Raw genomic sequence first — 21,534 nt, forward strand, 5'->3', positions numbered from 1 at the left:
ACCAAAAATAAGGTACATACATAAACCAATATTTTGGAGATACCTTTGAATTACTGATTTCTAATATCTTCCTCATTTTTTATACCTTTAACATGTTTTTTGTTAGTATCCTATTAAATAATGTTTTCACTTTTATGAACCATTGTATCACCTTACCATTTTTGTCTTTTATTTATTTTGCTTTATTTTCCGCGCATTTTAAATGTGTCATGGCAAGACAATTTCTTTCGGGGTCACCGCTCAGCTGGTGGTCAGCCGGAAGGGGGAGTCCGGGGGGTGGTGGGAGGTGGGATATTGAGGTCGGAGGGTGTGGAAAGGGGGCGTGGCAGGCGTGGGAAAGTGCTTCCATGTGTGCATGTCAGCCAGTCACTCGACCAGTCAATTAGCAGCGGACGCTTTTCAATTACCGCCCCGCAAATCGAACCGAGGCGAAAATTCTAAAAGTGGCAGAAGGGGCGGGATGGCCACAGGCCATTGCTGCAGCGAGTTGGTCAAATCCAAAATCCAAATTTACATTTGTCACCAGCTATGTGGGCCAGCACACAATATGGGCCAGGCCGTTAAGTAATCGGAGGCTGTTGAGGAGGTCATCGGCTAATGTCCTTGCCCCTTGTCTCTGTGCCTGTGCGAATTATGGATCCCTTTATCCCCCTTTGCCCCTCGCCCCTCCCCCTATTTTTATTGCTCCGGGGAGGGGGCGGGAAAAGCCCTGTGAGGGCGTGGCTAATGCTGATTGCACACAGATGGCAGCCATCGCAATCGGATTTTTGTGTGGTAACAAACGTTGTCCGATTTCGAGGGAAATACATTGTGAGTCCCCGAATGCAACAGCAGTGTTCTTAAATTTGTTGGGCTTGCTTAACCATATCCAAGCAGTTGGATACTTTCGGATCATATATGACAATCTAGTTTTGCCTTTTATTCAGTAATATAAATCCAAAATAAAATATTGTATCCCAAATATAAAATATAAGATATAGCTATAATAAATATTTTTAATTTTGAAGTACAGAACGAATTTGTGGATTAATTATTTTTAAAGATATTTTTTGTTTGTTAATAACAAAAATGAAAACAAATCATAAATGTATTTAATTGTCGTAAGTACTCCATCTGAATATCTCTTAAGTCGACCGCATTTCTTTCATTACCAGCACTTTTAATAATATTAAATCACAGAGCCAAGTGAAAAATTCCCCTTTTTGCATATTAATTTCTTATTTTTTGGGAGTCCCATCCCTTCAACGTAATAAACCGCCAATGGGCCTGGCAATTTTCTCATTAACCCATTAAGGCGGCCAATACTTTGTACATCATTTTAAATTGGTTTTTTTATTTTAAATTCTTTCGGCGTAATTCAATTACGAGCGGGGTAAATCCCTTAATCATATGAATATTCATTATAGCTGGCCAAGCGAACACACAGCCGGGGGTGGGGGGTTTTTATGGGGTGGTTTACAGAGGGGGTGGGCCAAGAGTGGGCGGTGCATCGATGCAAATGCATTTACCGCACAACTTCCGCCGCAATGGCGGACCATTGACAAAAAGACGGAAGTGCAGATATCTGACAGCTTATGTAGTGGTGTGTGTGCGTGCAACTGTGTGTGCTGTGTGCACGTGTGTGTGTGTGCCTTGGTGAGAGCAGAACAACATCCGACATGACCGTTTCTTCGGCATTGTCTGCTGGTGTCAGTGCAAGGATACTCCACATTTTCCTCATTTTTCGATTCGCCTCCATCTTGGTCTGCAAATTAATTGAAAATTTTCCTACGTGCAGCTGTGTGCGTGTGTGTCGTTGCGGTGCGGTTGTCTGTGTGAGTGCACACGTAGGCCACATTAATGCATGTTTTACAATCGCACACGCCTCGAAATTTCTTACCGGCCAACTTTTGGGGACAACTGTACTCAATGACACTCGCCATAATGCATTTAAAGCATTCGCAATTTTATTGCCAGCCAAATGGCCAGGATAATGGCAGGATAATGTCCGAATGCGTGTGCTCAGCTTCGTTTTTGCGGATGTCAGGGCGCATATTTCTGGGGGGGCTAAGCCAAGGAGGTTCAGCTGGCAATTTCAACTGTATTTAATGGAAACATCTGAACGTGACTGAAAACTAGTTTTCGTATTCTTCAATTTAAGCCATCTGCTTTTGCCCGGGATACTTTGGCAGACGTGTCAAGCCTCTTCGGGCTTTCCCAACACGAATTTCATATTTAATTAAACAATTATTATTTCTCATAAATACGGGTCTTGAATATTGAGAGCTGCAGTCCAAATAACCTTAAATTATAATTCTTACGTATGACTGTTTTGGGAAAAGAATTTCTTTATAATCCCAAAGGAAAATATAATAATATTTGATTTTAATAAAGACTTTTAGAAAATATTTCATTTTATTAGGATCCAAGATCGTTTGACCTGAAGTAAACTGTTGTGGAAAATAAGATGGCAATTGGTTGGGGAATTTCCCTGCTGCTCGTTAGGGCCCTCGGAAAACTTTTCGGCATTTGGCCATTGCAATTTAATACGGCATTTAAATGTCAATGCGAGTCCTGTTTACCACTTCCGGTATGCGCCCTGCCGTTTGTTTGGCTCTGGTTTGTCAGGGCTTTTCGGCCAGATCGTTTGCATAGCCAATAAAAAAGTTTTCCCCTCAAAGCACGTGTCCTCCAGGAAGTTTTTACGTCCAGGCCAAAACAGCAAGAGTTCATAAGGCCAGGGAACAAATAAAGGAGGAAGAACACGGTTGCTGCAATTGAATTTAAATGAAAAATCCGTTTAATTGCTTTAATTAATGGCACCCTACTCTTGAAATTGGTTCTTTTTAAAGGTTTTTTCTCGGTGCGTCCACCGAAAAAACAACAACTTGTGCTCTGTATAAAGGAAACCACTGAATTTCAATTGAAAATCGATCAGTCAGTGGGTTGCTGTGTCTGTGTGCTGTTGCTTGGCTGGAACTTCCGTTCGGCGCTGGAAATTATGCTATGAACTATGCATAGCCTCGGCTTGCTATCTCTCTCGCCCCCCTTATCAGCCATCTCGCTCTGATTTTATCGCCCTTCTCTCTCTCTCTCTCTCTCTCTCTCTCTCTCTCTCACTCTTTTTGAGTGGTTTTTGGGTTTTTGTGGTTTGGTTTCTGGCAGTGAGTTAAAGCACTTGTTCTTTTACTTCCCCGGCATCTTTTTCCCCCCTCTGGCAGATATAAACAATGCCCTACCTCCGTCTCTGTCATCGGATATCTACCCGTCTCTCTCTATCTCGCCTTCCGTCTCTTTCCCTCAGCCTTTCTGGTGCATCAAAATCTGTCTGTGTGAGCAATTGTCACGTTTATTGATAGAAGAGCCGATGTTGTTCTTCCCCATCGATTGTGCCCTGAAAAACGTTTGTGGAAATGCCCACAAAGGACAATGGTTCTCCTCGACTGAAGAATGCGGCCAAACAAACGAGATACTTGGGCTAGGGCCTGGGAAACGCAGACAATTGAACGCTCAAGCAGGCAGAAATAATATATTTTGGCTCTGTGGCTAACCAGTTTTGCGAAATTACTATGTTTACTATTTTTGGAATAATAAAAAAAGTAATAACATTTTTATAAAAAATAATAGGGAATATGATATATTTTTTTTATGTGACGAGACTGCTTTACTTGAACAAAAAATAGATACAAAGTTTTTGAAGTTTGATAAATATATTTGTAGGGGAAAACATTTCTTAGTTAAAAAAGAACAATAATTTGTATAAATAAAATATTCTTTTAAGGCCAGAGATTAAAAATCCTTAACCTTAACGTGATAGACCTTCAGCTCCTCAACTTTATAAGCCACTTTCTCAACTGCAATTATGAGTTCGCCCGCTAGAACACTCCGCTGATGTCGCGGCTCATCAAAAATGCCCAAGAGCTGTAACATAAATTAAACTGCATTCTAAACAAGCGAACTATTATGAAGCAATAAGGGAATCGGGTCAGGGCGATCATAGTTCACGTGGCACTCATGAATCATGCAGACACCTCGGCCACGCCCCCGTTTCAAGCCCTTTCCCTGCGATATGATACGACACAATGCGACTCAATTGGCTTCAATTCGATTCGATTCGAATCCACCAACCGCAATGACTTGAGCAATTATTGACAAATTGGCTGAGGTGGGGCACAGAGTACGGAGATCGGGAGTTGGGAATCGGATTGGGACCAGAATTACGTATTGATGGCCCTAAATGCTGACGGTAACTACATCGGGCAATCGCTTCATTACACCTCAAATCGCCCACACACTCACACACCGTGGCCAAAGTCATTTTCCTTGTCAATTGGCCAATCCGTTCAATAATTCAGTGCGTGGCCCTAACTCAAATAGTTGCCGTCTCGTATTTCTGGGGGCGGCGCAAGGCGGTGCTCTATAAATCTTAGCTCGACCCACAAGTTTGAACTTTGGCCGCAGCTTGTTGACCTTCCCGCGGCCTGCCTCTTTTTCTGCCCCCCTTTATTTTCCTTTTGCCTCAACACCTCGAGTCAAGTAAAATCAACTGTCATGCAGTTTTAAACAGTTTACGGGGCGTATGAGCGATATTTACTGAGGCGTTATTTTCCCCGCCGCACAGTTTGTATGCTTTTCCCGCCCCCTTTTCCGCCCACTGGCGACGAAGTCGCGGGGGAGTGGCACCCGGAGACGCCCCCTTCACGCTCCCTTGGGCGGAGCGACAGGAAATTTAATTACAAGACAAAATGTCGACGATATCAGGATATAAATACGAAATGCAAACAGACGCACATTGAACAGCTGCACAGGGAGAAAAGGGGAGTACAGGCTGGGGATTCATGTAGAAAATCGAGGCATATTTTTAAATAAGTATTTGTACTTTTTGATAATGAACAAATATTGAAATACATTTTTATTTTTATCAATTATTTAGAATCATAAATAATACTATATGTTTAGTTCTACAAGTAGGGAATGAAATATATAATTTAAATGGAATATTTTTGATTACAAAATGTCCTATTTTTTCGGTGGACAAGACGAGTTTAGATGGGTGGGTGACATATATGTACATTAGTATGACAGTTTGTTGGGGATACAAGCTCCTCTGTCGCTGCTGCAGAGCTCCTCGGGCGGTGGGCCTTTGTCGGTGGGCTTTGCGATATTGGCAACCAACTTTTGCGCTATTACCATGCACACAATTTCCCGCCCGGCCGGAAAAAGGGGTCGTATTCGATCCCTCAACCCCTTGACTTAAAACTGCAGTTTTGGCCCTAGCTCAGTGAGGTGATGAAAATGTAATATTCGAATTTCGAATACTGGAATTGTAGGTTCCTGCTGGGCATATTTCAAAATTTTACTTTAAAAATGTTTAAAAATTTAAATTAATCGTGAGAGATATTTTGCAAATGATATGTTTAGAAAATCTTTTAAAATTGTATGACGTTTGTTCTATGAATCAATCTTTTGCCTTCCTCTTAAGGCGAAAAGCTAAAACCATAACGTTTACCTACAATACCCAAACAGAGCTCTCAGCTTTGAGCTTTCTTTTTGGCACTTCAGAGGCAGAATATTCAATGTTTCATATGCCAAAACTCGCTCGGTAAATTGTGTTTAAATTGCAAATTGGTAAAATGGTGTTACCAGTTGACAAAACCGAAATTCAAACTGGCAGTCGCAATGATAACAAAAGTGGAGCGGGGGAAATTGGTGGAAGCACTTTCCCCACCCCCACCCCCCATCCCCCAGCCTCCCAATGGCGTTTTGGCAATTTCTGGTCTCGTTCTCATATTTGTAAATATTTGCATTTTTACGCTTGTCGCCCACTCGAGCGTGTGCAATCGAATTGCATTCGAACGCACACACAGATACAGGGCGCACTCTGACTGTGTCTGTGTGTGTGTGTAATGGCGTGCGAACAAGATATCCTTCCGCTTTGCCACCCCCTGCCTCCCTGTCTCAATTTTGCGCCCCCTCGAAAAGCAGCTAGGGTCTGACCAACATTTAAATGGACGCTTAACTCGGGGGGCTGCGAGTGAAAAACACTGGGTGGTGCGTCCAGGAAATCGGATAGATGCATCTGCATCCCTAAGATTGCATTAGAACGTTGCACTTCATATCGAAAATATGGATTTGCATAACTACAGCTATTTAAATTTAAATTAAATAGCATGGCCTGAATTGGGTAAGCTATAAGACATGAAAAACATTATAAAACATTATTATTGCCATTCCATGAGCTACATTTTAAATAGCCTAAGCATTATGGTTAATATTCTAACAAAGCGAGTGTGTGTCACTCCTAAATTTGATTTTAAGTACTCCACAAAAGACCATGGCAAGAGTGCGGTACAAAATGCTCACAGGCAGCATAAACAAGGGGGATTCCGCCCTCCCAGATTTTGTTAAACCGAATTCTATGGCTCACCATTGTCCGACAACAATTAATTTGTAATTTCATTTCATTTTATTCAAATGGGCCAGCCCTTTTTTCTTTTTTAAGCGGGTGGAAAATTTAATCAATTTTAGCCGAGCTAGGTGCAATGAATTTTCATTTGGTCAAATATTTGCATTTCGCTTTAATTAGTTGCAATAATGTTGGAGCCCCGCCAACACGCAAATGTTTAAACCAATTCCGGCTGCCAGGATAATAATAATTCACAAGGATTCAAGGGGAGTGGGCGAGTGTGCGTCTGCCCGTCTAATATTGTGCTAATGAAGCAGTTTTCCAGTGCCTGTTACATTTTATCTCGATTTCATTTTTAAATATTAAATATTTATTTTAGAGTCAGAAAATAGCTTACCTATTGGAAATTTAAGTGATAAATGAAATAAATTCTGGGAAAAGTAAAGAGAAAGCAAGGATTTTCGTAAAAGAGCAGTGTTTGAGAGGGCAAACAAACTGTTCAATTGGCCTCCACTTTCCCAAGGATGCACCACCCACAAACACACACTCGTGAACGTGCCCGTGTCAGCGACACACTCACCCCCACATTTTGTAACTAAATCGAGGGGAACGCATTCAAGTGCGGGGGAAACGAGCTAATTATGCGGGGATCGCGTTGGAAAGCAAACACACCATAAAAAATCCGCAAACAAAGGGCGAAAATTGGGTGGCACTCTCCGCTGGACTTGGGTCATTTTCGGCAATCAGTTTCAGCTTCGACCAAGTGAGTCCTCCGAAGTGGAAAATTGCATTTCCAGATGCCTACCCAAATTGAGGTATTTTACTCTTTAATTTGTTAGATAAACGAAAATACTGTACATTTAAAAAAGACAAATTTTTGGCTTTTGACAATCGTAGTTTTCCCAAATCAGGGCGTATAGCAAAAAGACCGACTGTTTTGGAAAGCCTGCTAAATTTGCTAACGATCTGCATCATTTCTGGGAGAATTTATTTTGTGACCCATTTTCGCATTTGTTTCAGGGGTCCCATCATGATTTTTTGGATTTCAGATTTTAGCAAAAAAAACTCCTTTCCTTGCGGTTTTTCAAAAGTAGTTTTTCCAAATCAGGGCGCTCAACAACAAGACCGACCGTTTTGGAAAGCTTGCTTAATTTGCTAACGATCTGCATCATTTTTGGGAGAATGTATTTTTTGACCCATTTTCACATTTTTTTTAGGGGTCCCATCATGATTTTTTGGATTTCAGATTTTAGCAAAAATAACTCATTTTTTCGCAGTTTTTCAATCGTAGTTTTTCCAAATCAGGGCGCACAGCAAAAAGACCGACTGTTTTGGAAAGCTTGCTAAATTTGCTAACGATCTGCATCATTTCTGGGAGAATTTATTTTGTGACCCATTTTCGCATTTTTTTTTAGGGGTACCATCATGATTTTTTGGATTTCAGATTTTAGCAAAAAAAACTCCTTTCCTTGCGGTTTTTCAAACGTAGTTTTTCCAAATCAGGGCGCACAGCAAAGAGACCGACTGTTTTGGAAAGCTTGCTTAATGTGCTAACGATCTGCGTCATTTCTGGGAGAATTTATTTTTTGACCCATTTTCGCATTTTTTCCATTTTTCCTTTCATGATTTTTTGGATTTCAGATTTTAGCAAAAAAAACTACTTTTCTCACGGTTTTTCAAACGTAGTTTTTCCAAATCAGGGCGCACAGCAAAGAGACCGACTGTTTTGGAAAGCTTGCTTAATGTGCTAACGATCTGCGTCATTTCTGGGAGAATTTATTTTTTGACCCATTTTCGCATTTTTTTCAGGGGTCCTATCATGATTTTTTGGATTTGAGATTTTAGCAAAAAAAACTCATTTTTTGGATTTCAGATTTTAGCAAAAAAAAACTACTTTTCTCGCGGTTTTTCAAACGTAGTTTTTCCAAATCAGGGCGCACAGCAAAAAGACCGACTGTTTTGGAAAGCTTGCTTAATTTGCTAACGATCTGCATCATTTCTGGGAGAATTTATTTTTTGACCCATTTTCGCATTTTTTTCAGGGGTCCTATCATGATTTTTTGGATTTCAGATTTGAGCAAAAAAAAACTACTTTTCTCGCGGTTTTTCAAACGTAGTTTTTCCAAATCAGGGCGCACAGCAAAGAGACCGACTGTTTTGGAAAGCTTGCTTAATTTGCTTACGATCTGCATCATTTCTGGGAGAATTTATTTTTTGACCCATTTTCGCATTTTTTTCAGGGGTCCTATCATGATTTTTTGGATTTCAGATTTGAGCAAAAAAAAACTACTTTTCTCGCGGTTTTTCAAACGTAGTTTTTCCAAATCAGGGCGCACAGCAAAGAGACCGACTGTTTTGGAAAGCTTGCTTAATTTGCTTACGATCTGCATCATTTCTGGGAGAATTTATTTTTTGACCCATTTTCGCATTTTTCCATGATTTTTTGGATTTCAGATTTTAGCCATCCTTTTCTCGCGGTTTTTCGAACGTAGTTTTCCCAAATCAGGGCGCATTGCAAAGAGACCGACTGTTTTGGAAAGCTTGCTTAATGTGCTATCGACCTGCATCATTTCTGGGAGAATTTATTTTTTGACCCATTTTCGCATTTTTTGCATGATTTTTTGGATTTCAGATTTTAGCAAAAAAAAACTACTTTTCTCGCGGTTTTTCAAACGTAGTTTTTCCAAATCAGGGCGCACAGCAAAAAGACCGACTGTTTTGGAAAGCTTGCTTAATTTGCTAACGATCTGCATCATTTCTGGGAGAATTTATTTTTTGACCCATTTTCGCATTTTTTTCAGGGGTCCTATCATGATTTTTTGGATTTCAGATTTGAGCAAAAAAAAACTCCTTTCCTTGCGGTTTTTCAAACGTAGTTTTTCCAAATCAGGGCGCACAGCAAAGAGACCGACTGTTTTGGAAAGCTTGCTTAATTTGCTAACGATCTGCATCATTTCTGGGAGAATTTATTTTTTGACCCATTTTCGCATTTTTTTCAGGGGTCCTATCATGATTTTTTGGATTTCAGATTTGAGCAAAAAAAAACTACTTTTCTCGCGGTTTTTCGAACGTAGTTTTCCCAAATCAGGGCGCATTGCAAAGAGACCGACTGTTTTGGAAAGCTTGCTTAATGTGCTATCGACCTGCATCATTTCTGGGAGAATTTATTTTTTGACCCATTTTCGCATTTTTTGCATGATTTTTTGGATTTCAGATTTTAGCAAAAAAAAACTACTTTTCTCACGGTTTTTCAAATGTAGTTTTTCCAAATCAGGGCGCACAGCAAAAAGACCGACCGTTTTGGAAAGCTTGCTTAATTTGCTAACGATCTGCATCATTTTTGGGAGAATGTATTTTTTGACCCATTTTCACATTTTTTTTAGGGGTCCCATCATGATTTTTTGGATTTCAGATTTTAGCAAAAATAACTCATTTTTTCGCAGTTTTTCAATCGTAGTTTTTCCAAATCAGGGCGTATAGCAAAAAGACCGACTGTTTTGGAAAGCCTGCTAAATTTGCTAACGATCTGCATCATTTCTGGGAGAATTTATTTTGTGACCCATTTTCGCATTTGTTTCAGGGGTCCCATCATGATTTTTTGGATTTCAGATTTTAGCAAAAAAAACTCCTTTCCTTGCGGTTTTTCAAAAGTAGTTTTTCCAAATCAGGGCGCTCAACAACAAGACCGACCGTTTTGGAAAGCTTGCTTAATTTGCTAACGATCTGCATCATTTTTGGGAGAATGTATTTTTTGACCCATTTTCACATTTTTTTTAGGGGTCCCATCATGATTTTTTGGATTTCAGATTTTAGCAAAAATAACTCATTTTTTCGCAGTTTTTCAATCGTAGTTTTTCCAAATCAGGGCGCACAGCAAAAAGACCGACTGTTTTGGAAAGCTTGCTAAATTTGCTAACGATCTGCATCATTTCTGGGAGAATTTATTTTGTGACCCATTTTCGCATTTTTTTTTAGGGGTACCATCATGATTTTTTGGATTTCAGATTTTAGCAAAAAAAACTCCTTTCCTTGCGGTTTTTCAAACGTAGTTTTTCCAAATCAGGGCGCACAGCAAAGAGACCGACTGTTTTGGAAAGCTTGCTTAATGTGCTATCGACCTGCGTCATTTCTGGGAGAATTTATTTTTTGACCCATTTTCGCATTTTTTCCAGGGGTCCTATCATGATTTTTTGGATTTGAGATTTTAGCAAAAAAAACTCATTTTTTGGATTTCAGATTTTAGCAAAAAAAAACTACTTTTCTCGCGGTTTTTCAAACGTAGTTTTTCCAAATCAGGGCGCACAGCAAAAAGACCGACTGTTTTGGAAAGCTTGCTTAATTTGCTAACGATCTGCATCATTTCTGGGAGAATTTATTTTTTGACCCATTTTCGCATTTTTTTCAGGGGTCCTATCATGATTTTTTGGATTTCAGATTTGAGCAAAAAAAAACTACTTTTCTCGCGGTTTTTCGAACGTAGTTTTCCCAAATCAGGGCGCATTGCAAAGAGACCGACTGTTTTGGAAAGCTTGCTTAATGTGCTATCGACCTGCATCATTTCTGGGAGAATTTATTTTTTGACCCATTTTCGCATTTTTTGCATGATTTTTTGGATTTCAGATTTTAGCAAAAAAAAACTACTTTTCTCGCGGTTTTTCAAACGTAGTTTTTCCAAATCAGGGCGCACAGCAAAAAGACCGACTGTTTTGGAAAGCTTGCTTAATTTGCTTACGATCTGCATCATTTCTGGGAGAATTTATTTTTTGACCCATTTTCGCATTTTTTTCAGGGGTCCTATCATGATTTTTTGGATTTCAGATTTGAGCAAAAAAAAACTCCTTTCCTTGCGGTTTTTCAAACGTAGTTTTTCCAAATCAGGGCGCACAGCAAAGAGACCGACTGTTTTGGAAAGCTTGCTTAATTTGCTAACGATCTGCATCATTTCTGGGAGAATTTATTTTTTGACCCATTTTCGCATTTTTTTCAGGGGTCCTATCATGATTTTTTGGATTTCAGATTTGAGCAAAAAAAAACTACTTTTCTCGCGGTTTTTCGAACGTAGTTTTCCCAAATCAGGGCGCATTGCAAAGAGACCGACTGTTTTGGAAAGCTTGCTTAATGTGCTATCGACCTGCATCATTTCTGGGAGAATTTATTTTTTGACCCATTTTCGCATTTTTTGCATGATTTTTTGGATTTCAGATTTTAGCAAAAAAAACTACTTTTCTCGCGGTTTTTCAAACGTAGTTTTTCCAAATCAGGGCGCACAGCAAAAAGACCGACTGTTTTGGAAAGCTTGCTTAATTTGCTAACGATCTGCGTCATTTCTGGGAGAATTTATTTTTTGACCCATTTTCGCATTTTTTTTTAGGGGTCCCATCATGATTTTTTGGATTTCAGATTTTAGCAAAAAAAACTCCTTTCCTTGCGGTTTTTCAAACGTAATTTTTCCAAATCAGGGCGCACAGCAAAGAGACCGACTGTTTTGGAAAGCTTGCTTAATGTGCTAATGATCTGCGTCATTTCTGGGAGAATTTATTTTTTGACCCATTTTCGCATTTTTTTCAGGGGTCCTATCATGATTTTTTGGATTTCAGATTTTAGCAAAAAAAACTCCTTTCCTTGCGGTTTTTCAAACGTAATTTTTCCAAATCAGGGCGCACAGCAAAGAGACCGACTGTTTTGGAAAGCTTGCTTAATTTGCTAACGATCTACGTCATTTCTGGGAGAATTTATTTTTTGACCCATTTTCGCATTTTTTTTTTAGGGGTCCCATCATGATTTTTTGGATTTCAGATTTTAGCAAAAAAAACTCCTTTCCTTGCGGTTTTTCAAACGTAATTTTTCCAAATCAGGGCGCACAGCAAAGAGACCGACTGTTTTGGAAAGCTTGCTTAATGTGCTAATGATCTGCGTCATTTCTGGGAGAATTTATTTTTTGACCCATTTTCGCATTTTTTTCAGGGGTCCTATCATGATTTTTTGGATTTCAGATTTTAGCAAAAAAAAACTACTTTTCTCACGGTTTTTCAAATGTAGTTTTTCCAAATCAGGGCGCACAGCAAAGAGACCGACTGTTTTGGAAAGCTTGTTTAATGTGCTAACGATCTGCGTCATTTCTGGGAGAATTTATTTTTTGACCCATTTTCCCATTTTTTGCATGATTTTTTGGATTTTAGTAAAAAAAAACTCTTTTTTTCGTGGTTTGTTAATCGCAGTTTTCACAAATCAGGGCGTACAGCATCTGCGCTGCTATCTGTTCAGGAACACCACAAAAGAGATACTTTTCCCTGACTCCTTCACCCTGGGATAAGTGCTTTTGATCAGCATTGTTTAATACTTGTCAGACAGCCCCTGTTGCAGTTGCAAGTTGTCCTATCGGCGCATTAGGACTGACATATTTTGGCATTTCATCGGGGCTTTCCTGCCCCATTCTGAGTTGCGCTTAATCCTGCTGCCGCTTCTTGTGCTTGTTGCACAGTTTTCGGGGCAGCTGCTTGCAAGTTGCTGGTTGCCGATGTTGCAAGTTGCTGGTTGCTGATGGTGCCGGCCGCTGATGTTGCTGTAATGCCGTGAGCTTATAGGGCTTATAGGGCCCATCATGATTTTTTGGATTTCAGATTTTAGCAAAAAAAACTACTTTTCTCACGGTTTTTCAAACGTAGTTTTTCCAAATCAGGGCGCACAGCAAAGAGACCGACTGTTTTGGAAAGCTTGTTTAATGTGCTAACGATCTGCGTCATTTCTGGGAGAATTTATTTTTTGACCCATTTTCGCATTTTTTCCAGGGGTCCTATCATGATTTTTTGGATTTCAGATTTTAGCAAAAAAAACTCATTTTTTCGCGGTTTTTCAATCGTTATTTTCCCAAATGAGGGCGTACAGCAAAAAGACCGACTGTTTTGGAAAGCTTGCTTAATGTGCTAACGATCTGCGTCATTTCTGGGAGAATTTATTTTTTGACCCATTTTCCCATTTTTTGCATGATTTTTTGGATTTGAGATTTTAGCAAAAAAAACTCATTTTTTGGATTTCAGATTTTAGCAAAAAAAAACTACTTTTCTCGCGGTTTTTCAAACGTAGTTTTTCCAAATCAGGGCGCACAGCAAAAAGACCGACTGTTTTGGAAAGCTTGCTTAATTTGCTAACGATCTGCATCATTTCTGGGAGAATTTATTTTTTGACCCATTTTCGCATTTTTTTCAGGGGTCCTATCATGATTTTTTGGATTTCAGATTTGAGCAAAAAAAAACTCCTTTCCTTGCGGTTTTTCAAACGTAGTTTTTCCAAATCAGGGCGCACAGCAAAGAGACCGACTGTTTTGGAAAGCTTGCTTAATTTGCTAACGATCTGCATCATTTCTGGGAGAATTTATTTTTTGACCCATTTTCGCATTTTTTTCAGGGGTCCTATCATGATTTTTTGGATTTCAGATTTGAGCAAAAAAAAACTACTTTTCTCGCGGTTTTTCGAACGTAGTTTTCCCAAATCAGGGCGCATTGCAAAGAGACCGACTGTTTTGGAAAGCTTGCTTAATGTGCTATCGACCTGCATCATTTCTGGGAGAATTTATTTTTTGACCCATTTTCGCATTTTTTGCATGATTTTTTGGATTTCAGATTTTAGCAAAAAAAAACTACTTTTCTCACGGTTTTTCAAATGTAGTTTTTCCAAATCAGGGCGCACAGCAAAAAGACCGACTGTTTTGGAAAGCTTGCTTAATTTGCTAACGATCTGCGTCATTTCTGGGAGAATTTATTTTTTGACCCATTTTCGCATTTTTTTTTAGGGGTCCCATCATGATTTTTTGGATTTCAGATTTTAGCAAAAAAAACTCCTTTCCTTGCGGTTTTTCAAACGTAATTTTTCCAAATCAGGGCGCACAGCAAAGAGACCGACTGTTTTGGAAAGCTTGCTTAATTTGCTAACGATCTACGTCATTTCTGGGAGAATTTATTTTTTGACCCATTTTCGCATTTTTTTTTAGGGGTCCCATCATGATTTTTTGGATTTCAGATTTTAGCAAAAAAAACTCCTTTCCTTGCGGTTTTTCAAACGTAATTTTTCCAAATCAGGGCGCACAGCAAAGAGACCGACTGTTTTGGAAAGCTTGCTTAATGTGCTAATGATCTGCGTCATTTCTGGGAGAATTTATTTTTTGACCCATTTTCGCATTTTTTTCAGGGGTCCTATCATGATTTTTTGGATTTCAGATTTTAGCAAAAAAAAACTACTTTTCTCACGGTTTTTCAAATGTAGTTTTTCCAAATCAGGGCGCACAGCAAAAAGACCGACTGTTTTGGAAAGCTTGCTTAATTTGCTAACGATCTGCGTCATTTCTGGGAGAATTTATTTTTTGACCCATTTTCGCATTTTTTTTTAGGGGTCCCATCATGATTTTTTGGATTTCAGATTTTAGCAAAAAAAACTACTTTTCTCACGGTTTTTCAAACGTAGTTTTTCCAAATCAGGGCGCACAGCAAAGAGACCGACTGTTTTGGAAAGCTTGTTTAATGTGCTAACGATCTGCGTCATTTCTGGGAGAATTTATTTTTTGACCCATTTTCGCATTTTTTCCAGGGGTCCTATCATGATTTTTTGGATTTCAGATTTTAGCAAAAAAAACTCATTTTTTCGCGGTTTTTCAATCGTTATTTTCCCAAATGAGGGCGTACAGCAAAAAGACCGACTGTTTTGGAAAGCTTGCTTAATGTGCTAACGATCTGCGTCATTTCTGGGAGAATTTATTTTTTGACCCATTTTCCCATTTTTTGCATGATTTTTTGGATTTTAGTAAAAAAAAACTCTTTTTTTCGTGGTTTGTTAATCGCAGTTTTCACAAATCAGGGCGTACAGCATCTGCGCTGCTATCTGTTCAGGAACACCACAAAAGAGATACTTTTCCCTGACTCCTTCACCCTGGGATAAGTGCTTTTGATCAGCATTGTTTAATACTTGTCAGACAGCCCCTGTTGCAGTTGCAAGTTGTCCTATCGGCGCATTAGGACTGACATATTTTGGCATTTCATCGGGGCTTTCCTGCCCCATTCTGAGTTGCGCTTAATCCTGCTGCCGCTTCTTGTGCTTGTTGCACAGTTTTCGGGGCAGCTGCTTGCAAGTTGCTGGTTGCCGATGTTGCAAGTTGCTGGTTGCTGATGGTGCCGGCCGCTGATGTTGCTGTAATGCCGTGAGCTTATAGGGCTTTAGTGGCGCTTATCACATGCCACCAGCAGCCGCTGCTTTTTGGCCCAATGTTTTCATATGCGAAACTGTAAAACAACAAAATCAACTTTTATTTTTGCATATTCGTGTTGGCTTTTGATGCCGTTGTTTGCCCACCTCGCTCGCCCACTTTCAACCAGCAACTTTGGCCAAGCAAAGTCAAAGGATTTTTGTTTGGTTTGGCCTGTTTTTTGTTTCCTCCACGTTTTTCGCAACTATTTCGCGGTTCATGGTTTATAGCGAAAAACCGCAAATTGGTATGGTTTTCGAATTTTGGTTTAAGCTATTGGGCTGAAAAGTTATCCCTAATTGAATTACAACTCTTTCCTTTTTGTCCTAATAATATTAAAGAAAATAAGTATATAAATATACTGGTTAGGGATTTTAAGATTTTGATCAAAAAGAAAGGCCCGAAATTGCCTCAAAGTTGTGCCAAATCGAATTTAGTCGAAGCTCCATTAATAATTGAATTGCTTAGTTGCTGCGTCTGTAAATAGAATAACCTTCTTCAAAGTGGCAAACATCAATGGAAGTGGGCGTGTTCCGCCGGATGCTGCCCTTTTTCCCCTTCCCTCGGCAGTTCATTAATATATCAAAGCTGTAATCTCAGTCAGCAGCCAACCCCATTTCCCACACGCTTTCCCATGCCCATTTTCCGAAAGCATCGCTTTTCCATCGCTTTTTCCCCCCGGTTAGCACGTAAAACGCTTTTAAACGGAAACTTATAAACACAACGCGCTAATTATTTTTCGGCATGCCTGTTCTAGCTCCCTTTCTGTCTGCCGCCTCTTGCCATCCCTTTTCTCTGGGTTGCGTAACGAAATATTCACGTTGCGGTTGTATGGGGGAGAACTTATCCGCCCACCGCATCCCACTAAGTTGTTTTCTAATGCCTGCAGACAGACATTTTCATTTTGGCTTGAGAATTCCCAAATTTGCGAATTTCCTTATTACTCGGAGTTGGGGAGAATATCGCAGTCAAGGCTGTAGGTTCGCCAGGTAAAATAGCATATAATTTACCATTTTAGGGGGCTTTAGTTATAATGGAAATGGGGCAAAGCATGGTCTGGCTTAAATGGAAACCAATCAGCTGCAATGCTATCCCATCAACAGAATAATCTGAATTGTTTGTGTATTTAATATTTATTAACCATTTTTAGATAATAATTCACACTTTTCTTACCAATTTTGGCCTTATAGTAAGAACATGTTATATGAATCCAAATGTTATTATCCAAATTTAACGTGAGTTTTATATGTATATATTCAACTTCTTAGGTGTTTTATTGCTAGCCCTTTTATTTATTTATTAAATCGTTTCCAACCAACTTACTGAAATGTTTTGCAGCCAAATAGAAATAGTTTCGCCGCTCCTTTAAGATGTGCGAAAATTCCAAACTCGTCCATAGTTTATGAAGTGTTTTATTCGGGCCATGAACCATAACTGGCCAACTTGTTGTCATCGTTGCGCTGGCTCATCGACGGCAGTAGGGTGGGGATTTTTAGAGGTTTTATGGGTTTTAGGGGTGCCACGGGCTCAGCGGAGACAACGTGCTCAAGACATTAGCGGGAATTCCCCTGGCGATGCCCCCTAATGCTCTTTCCCGCCACCAGAGGGCGTTTCTGTGACGGCATTCGCCATTTCCGCTTCCGCTGCACGTACGTGGCACTTGGCCTAACTACTTGCTACAAAGATAGACCTTTGAGGTCACGCCCACACACACTGCGAGAAAAAACTGGATTGAAGTCAACAAATTATGAATAACTGGGTTATTTTGGCTAGCTCTTTGTAAGTTTGACAATTTTTTAATTTTTTTCGGTGCATAGGAAAAAACGTTCTAAAAGTGTGCAACATTTTTGTGTTTTTGTTGTAGGTGGTGTAGTTTTCGTTGCTGTTGTTGTTGTCAGCTCGTTTTTGGCCTGGCGCTTATTGTAGTTAAGTTTTATGCCGCCATTTTCTTCCGCTTTGCGTGTTGCACGTACTTTGCCCCTTAGCTCGTATGTGTGTGTGTGTTGCCTGTGTTTTTTTCCCAGCTTTTGCCACTTCCTTGATGTCTGCACCAACCCACTTTTCCACCCCATCCCCACCGCCTTTCCTCTCTCTTGCACTTAATTCCATTTTCACTTTCTTTAATGATGCTCAATTTTTTGCATCATTAATCTTTAGCGATTTTCAGCTTTGCCGCTGACTGACACGGCGTCTCAACGGGGTTTTCCCTGCACTTGCCCATTTTTCACACCCATTTTCCACCCACCAGCCGCCCCCTTTTACGGGATGTCTCAGCTGTTTGGCCCTAATAAGTATGCTACAAAATTTGTAATTACAATTTCAAGATAATTTGCTGTGAGTGCTGCGAAAACCATCATAATTCTGCCATCAGAGGGGATTTTTTTTAAGAGTGATTGTGTTTTATTAGGCACTTATAGAATTCAGTCGAGTGAACACTTTTTAACTCATTAATTTTGTATGCATTTGGGAAAGAAAAGAAGCTTTGCATATAACAACAAAATTACGAGATACATGAATTAAATAACTACATTTCATTTCAAAGGACACCTGCTAGAAACTTTATTGACTCGCCGCCATAAATCAACTGCAACAAAGTGTTGTTTTGAATTTTAAGAAATTACCTACATCCCTTCCACTTCCCACTTTCGATAAATCAATCGCTTAGGAATGTGGCAATTTTATTGAATTTTAAGCTGTTGGTATTTGTGTCAACTCATTCGAACCGGGTGAAAAATGAAGCCTAGGCGGAGGACCTTGATTGATGAACCCATCGATTATTAAATGCCGCACTTTGAACTCCTCGCCGGCGATTTTGATGCGGTCATGGCTCGATGGACTGGAGTGCTGGCCGAAATTGATTTGATTGCCCCCGTCTTGGTTTCGGGGGCAGTCCCCCTTCCCAGACCCTGAGAACTTGCATTGTTGATGCTGTTTTCTTCTTATTTCGTACAATATTTCCACTTCGCTCTCGTGCTGCTCGGCTGCTCTTTTTTGGCTCGACCGTTTTCTTTTAACAACTTTTTTCTGCTGTTTTTATTTGAAGTTTGCAATAAAATAAAAGCCACATGGAGCTGGGGGATTAGTGGGGCGTGAAAGGGGGCATGGTTGGAGCAGAGAGCAGGGAGCCAGGAGCAGAGAGCTTGGCCCGAATGGCCACGGCCCTCGGCCACAGACACGGACATGGAACGCGCAACTCTAAAGCAAAAAACCTCATTCATATAATTTATGTGTGGCTCCCCAGGGATGGAAACGTGACACGTGCAGCCTGGCTGACGGGCTGTGGTTAGGTCACCTCAAAAATCCAATAAAAATTCCAAACATGTTTTAATATACATTTTACCCAATATTTCTACATAATATAACCAGCGCTCATGTTTGAATTTCTAAAACGTATTGTTAAAAAAATTTCTAAAAGAGGCCTATGATATATTCGATAGTTCTATAAATTAAAAATTATAGTTACTTTATATTTTAAATTGTAAGCCAAATATTTTATTTTTACTCCTTCAGCATAAAAAAAAGTACCTGAGCTAACAGTCTAATATTAATAAACGCGAATTCTTTAGTAATTTAATTTTCAATCGCATTTTCGATAAATAAGCGATTATTTCGATAGTTTTCTATCGATAATGTCCGTGCACGGTCCACTCCTACGTCATTCGCAGTCAGAGCCAAAACGGCTCCTGCTTTTACTTCTGCTGGTTGCATTTTATTTTACCATTTCGTTTCGTCCACGCTTGAATTTATGAATTTCGACTCGTTGCCATTCCTTGCCCCGCCACGCCCCTCCTCCGGCCCGCCCCCGCCATGTGGCGCATCCATTGTTGGCCCCGCACATATGCGGTTTTATATATTGACACTTAAAATTTATGGGACTTAAAAATCTACAAAACGCTGCCACGTTTTGTCCAGCAAAGTTGGTTTAGAGCTCTGGGTTTCAGTTTCAGCGGGATGACGAAAAAGAGGTGGGGGATGGGATTTAGCGTTGCGGTGGTGGCGCCTCTGACAAAAGCTCGGCACGCCTTTGTCCAAAAAAGAGGCGGCGGCAGGGAGGAAAAACACCAGTCAAGGCTGTGAGAAGTCAGTTGACAGGAGTGTGGAAAGTGCAAAAACTAAGCAGCAAATCGTGTGTGAAATTAACAGGCTTGCCGCAGCCAGGGTTGTCGCCCGCGGCTAGTGGTCTGTCCTAAAAAAAGTAGACCCACCAATTGAAATGATTTGAAGCCAAAAGTGTCAAAATATATTTTAGGTTTTTGAATCTGAAAAACGCACTAAAGGGCTGCCAGACTGCTTTAAATATTTCTATTTCCCTTAGATATATACAACTTAGACAACAAATTGGCTTAAGGATGGAGAAATATAGCCAGAAAAATGTGCTTTCCTATTTGGGTTCTGCATTGTGTGATTATCAATTATCAAAAGTGTTAAAAGACATAGTTGATCTGTGAAGTTAAAAAGTGCATAAAAGGGTTGTCAGACCGCTTCAAATCTTTCATTTGTCTTAGATATATAAAACTCGAACTAACTTTTTTAGCTTTAAGGCGGACAAATACAGCCGGAAAAATGTCCTTTCCTATTTCGCTTCTGCATTGTGTGCTCATCAATTAAACCTTATCCATTTCTTAAGCTAAATCTGTCCGGACTATCCAACTGGGCTGCCAACTCATTTTTAATGCAAGCTTCCTTGGGAGAAAAGTTCCTCGCCCATTTCCCATTTCCGTTTGTCTTTCATTTCCTTTTTTCTTGCTCTGCTAATTAAATATAACTTAAAGTCTATCAAAAACAAATTAATCATTTAACAGCCGCAAATTGCCAGAAGTGCGGCTGCCAGAAGTGGTTACTTGGGTGGCAACTTTGTGTTGCCTTGGCGGTCCAACTTGACGCACCAAAAGCACAAGGAGCAGAAGAAGACGAAGAAGCCAAGCCAAAAAGCTGGAGGCACTTTCTATTTCATTTTCATTGCTGATTTCATTCAGTTAATCAGCTTATTGAACTTGAGGTTCACTGCCTGGCTGTGGGCCAATCTCCTGGAAAAGCCGGGCTGGGAAAGCGAAAAGTTGGCAATTGGGGATTTGGTTTTTAAGCAGTTGCAGCTGCCACTGTTTGCCCAGAAGCAAGAGAACTGAAATCAAATTCAATTTGTTGCTGCGGCAGCTGCGGCAGCTGCGGCAGCTGTGGCAGCTGTGGCAACTCTGGCTGGCCCTGTCGAAGTTCAATTAATTACACAATGATCCGGAGTCGGCTTTATTTTTCCGACCCTATAATAATTGTTATAAATTGTGATGGCCAGTCGCTGGGCGATTATCACTCACCTGAGTTGGCTGTGTGGACAGCAAGTCGATTTGCTGCTCGTGTTGCTGCTGATGACCAAGTGTTGCTGTGGGCGTCAGGTGTTGCTGCTGCTGCTGCTGTTGCTGTTGCTGCTGGAACTGCTGCTGGTAGTGCTGCTGCTGCTGGTACTCATATTGCTGCTGCATTTGATATTGCAATTGCTGGTACTTCAAGTGCTGCTGTGGTTGTTGCTGCTGCTGCTGCTGCTGTTGGCCGTGCACCATGCAGCAGCAATAGAGAACGATTGCCAGCAATTGGATCGCATTGGCAACACTGCGTGCTGCTTTATTTATTGCTGACGACGGCATGTTGCCCCGTCTATATGGTGGCGGATGTATATGTCTATCTATGTATGTATCTATGTGTATGTATCCGTTTCCGTTTGCGTATCCTCGCTGCTTCACACTTTCGTATGTGTGCCAAGTGTATGCAACTGCCAAGTATGCAACACTTTGCTTGCCACTGTGTTTTCCTGTCTCTGGTTTCTGTTTTCTGGTCTCGGGCTTTTGGCTCTGCTCTTCCCACCAGTTGCAAGTTTTTTTGTCCTGCCCCACTGCAAGAAAAACATTTGTGAGCCGAGTGAGTA

At 40.3% G+C, this 21,534-nt stretch overlaps 1 protein-coding gene across 1 annotated transcript in view; it reads right to left on the reverse strand.

Annotated features, from left to right (window-relative positions):
• Positions 1-21,534, reverse strand: part of LOC108023564 (uncharacterized) — a 70,363-nt gene that overhangs the window by 39,016 nt on the left and 9,813 nt on the right. The window contains exon 2 of the mRNA XM_017093155.3: positions 20,930-21,501. Coding sequence (XP_016948644.1) covers positions 20,930-21,256 — 327 coding nt within the window. The 5' untranslated portion in view covers positions 21,257-21,501. The remainder of the gene's footprint in view (positions 1-20,929; positions 21,502-21,534) is intronic.

The sequence above is a fragment of the Drosophila biarmipes genome, chromosome X (assembly GCF_025231255.1).
Source record: "Drosophila biarmipes strain raj3 chromosome X, RU_DBia_V1.1, whole genome shotgun sequence".
NCBI lineage: Eukaryota > Metazoa > Arthropoda > Insecta > Diptera > Drosophilidae > Drosophila > Drosophila biarmipes.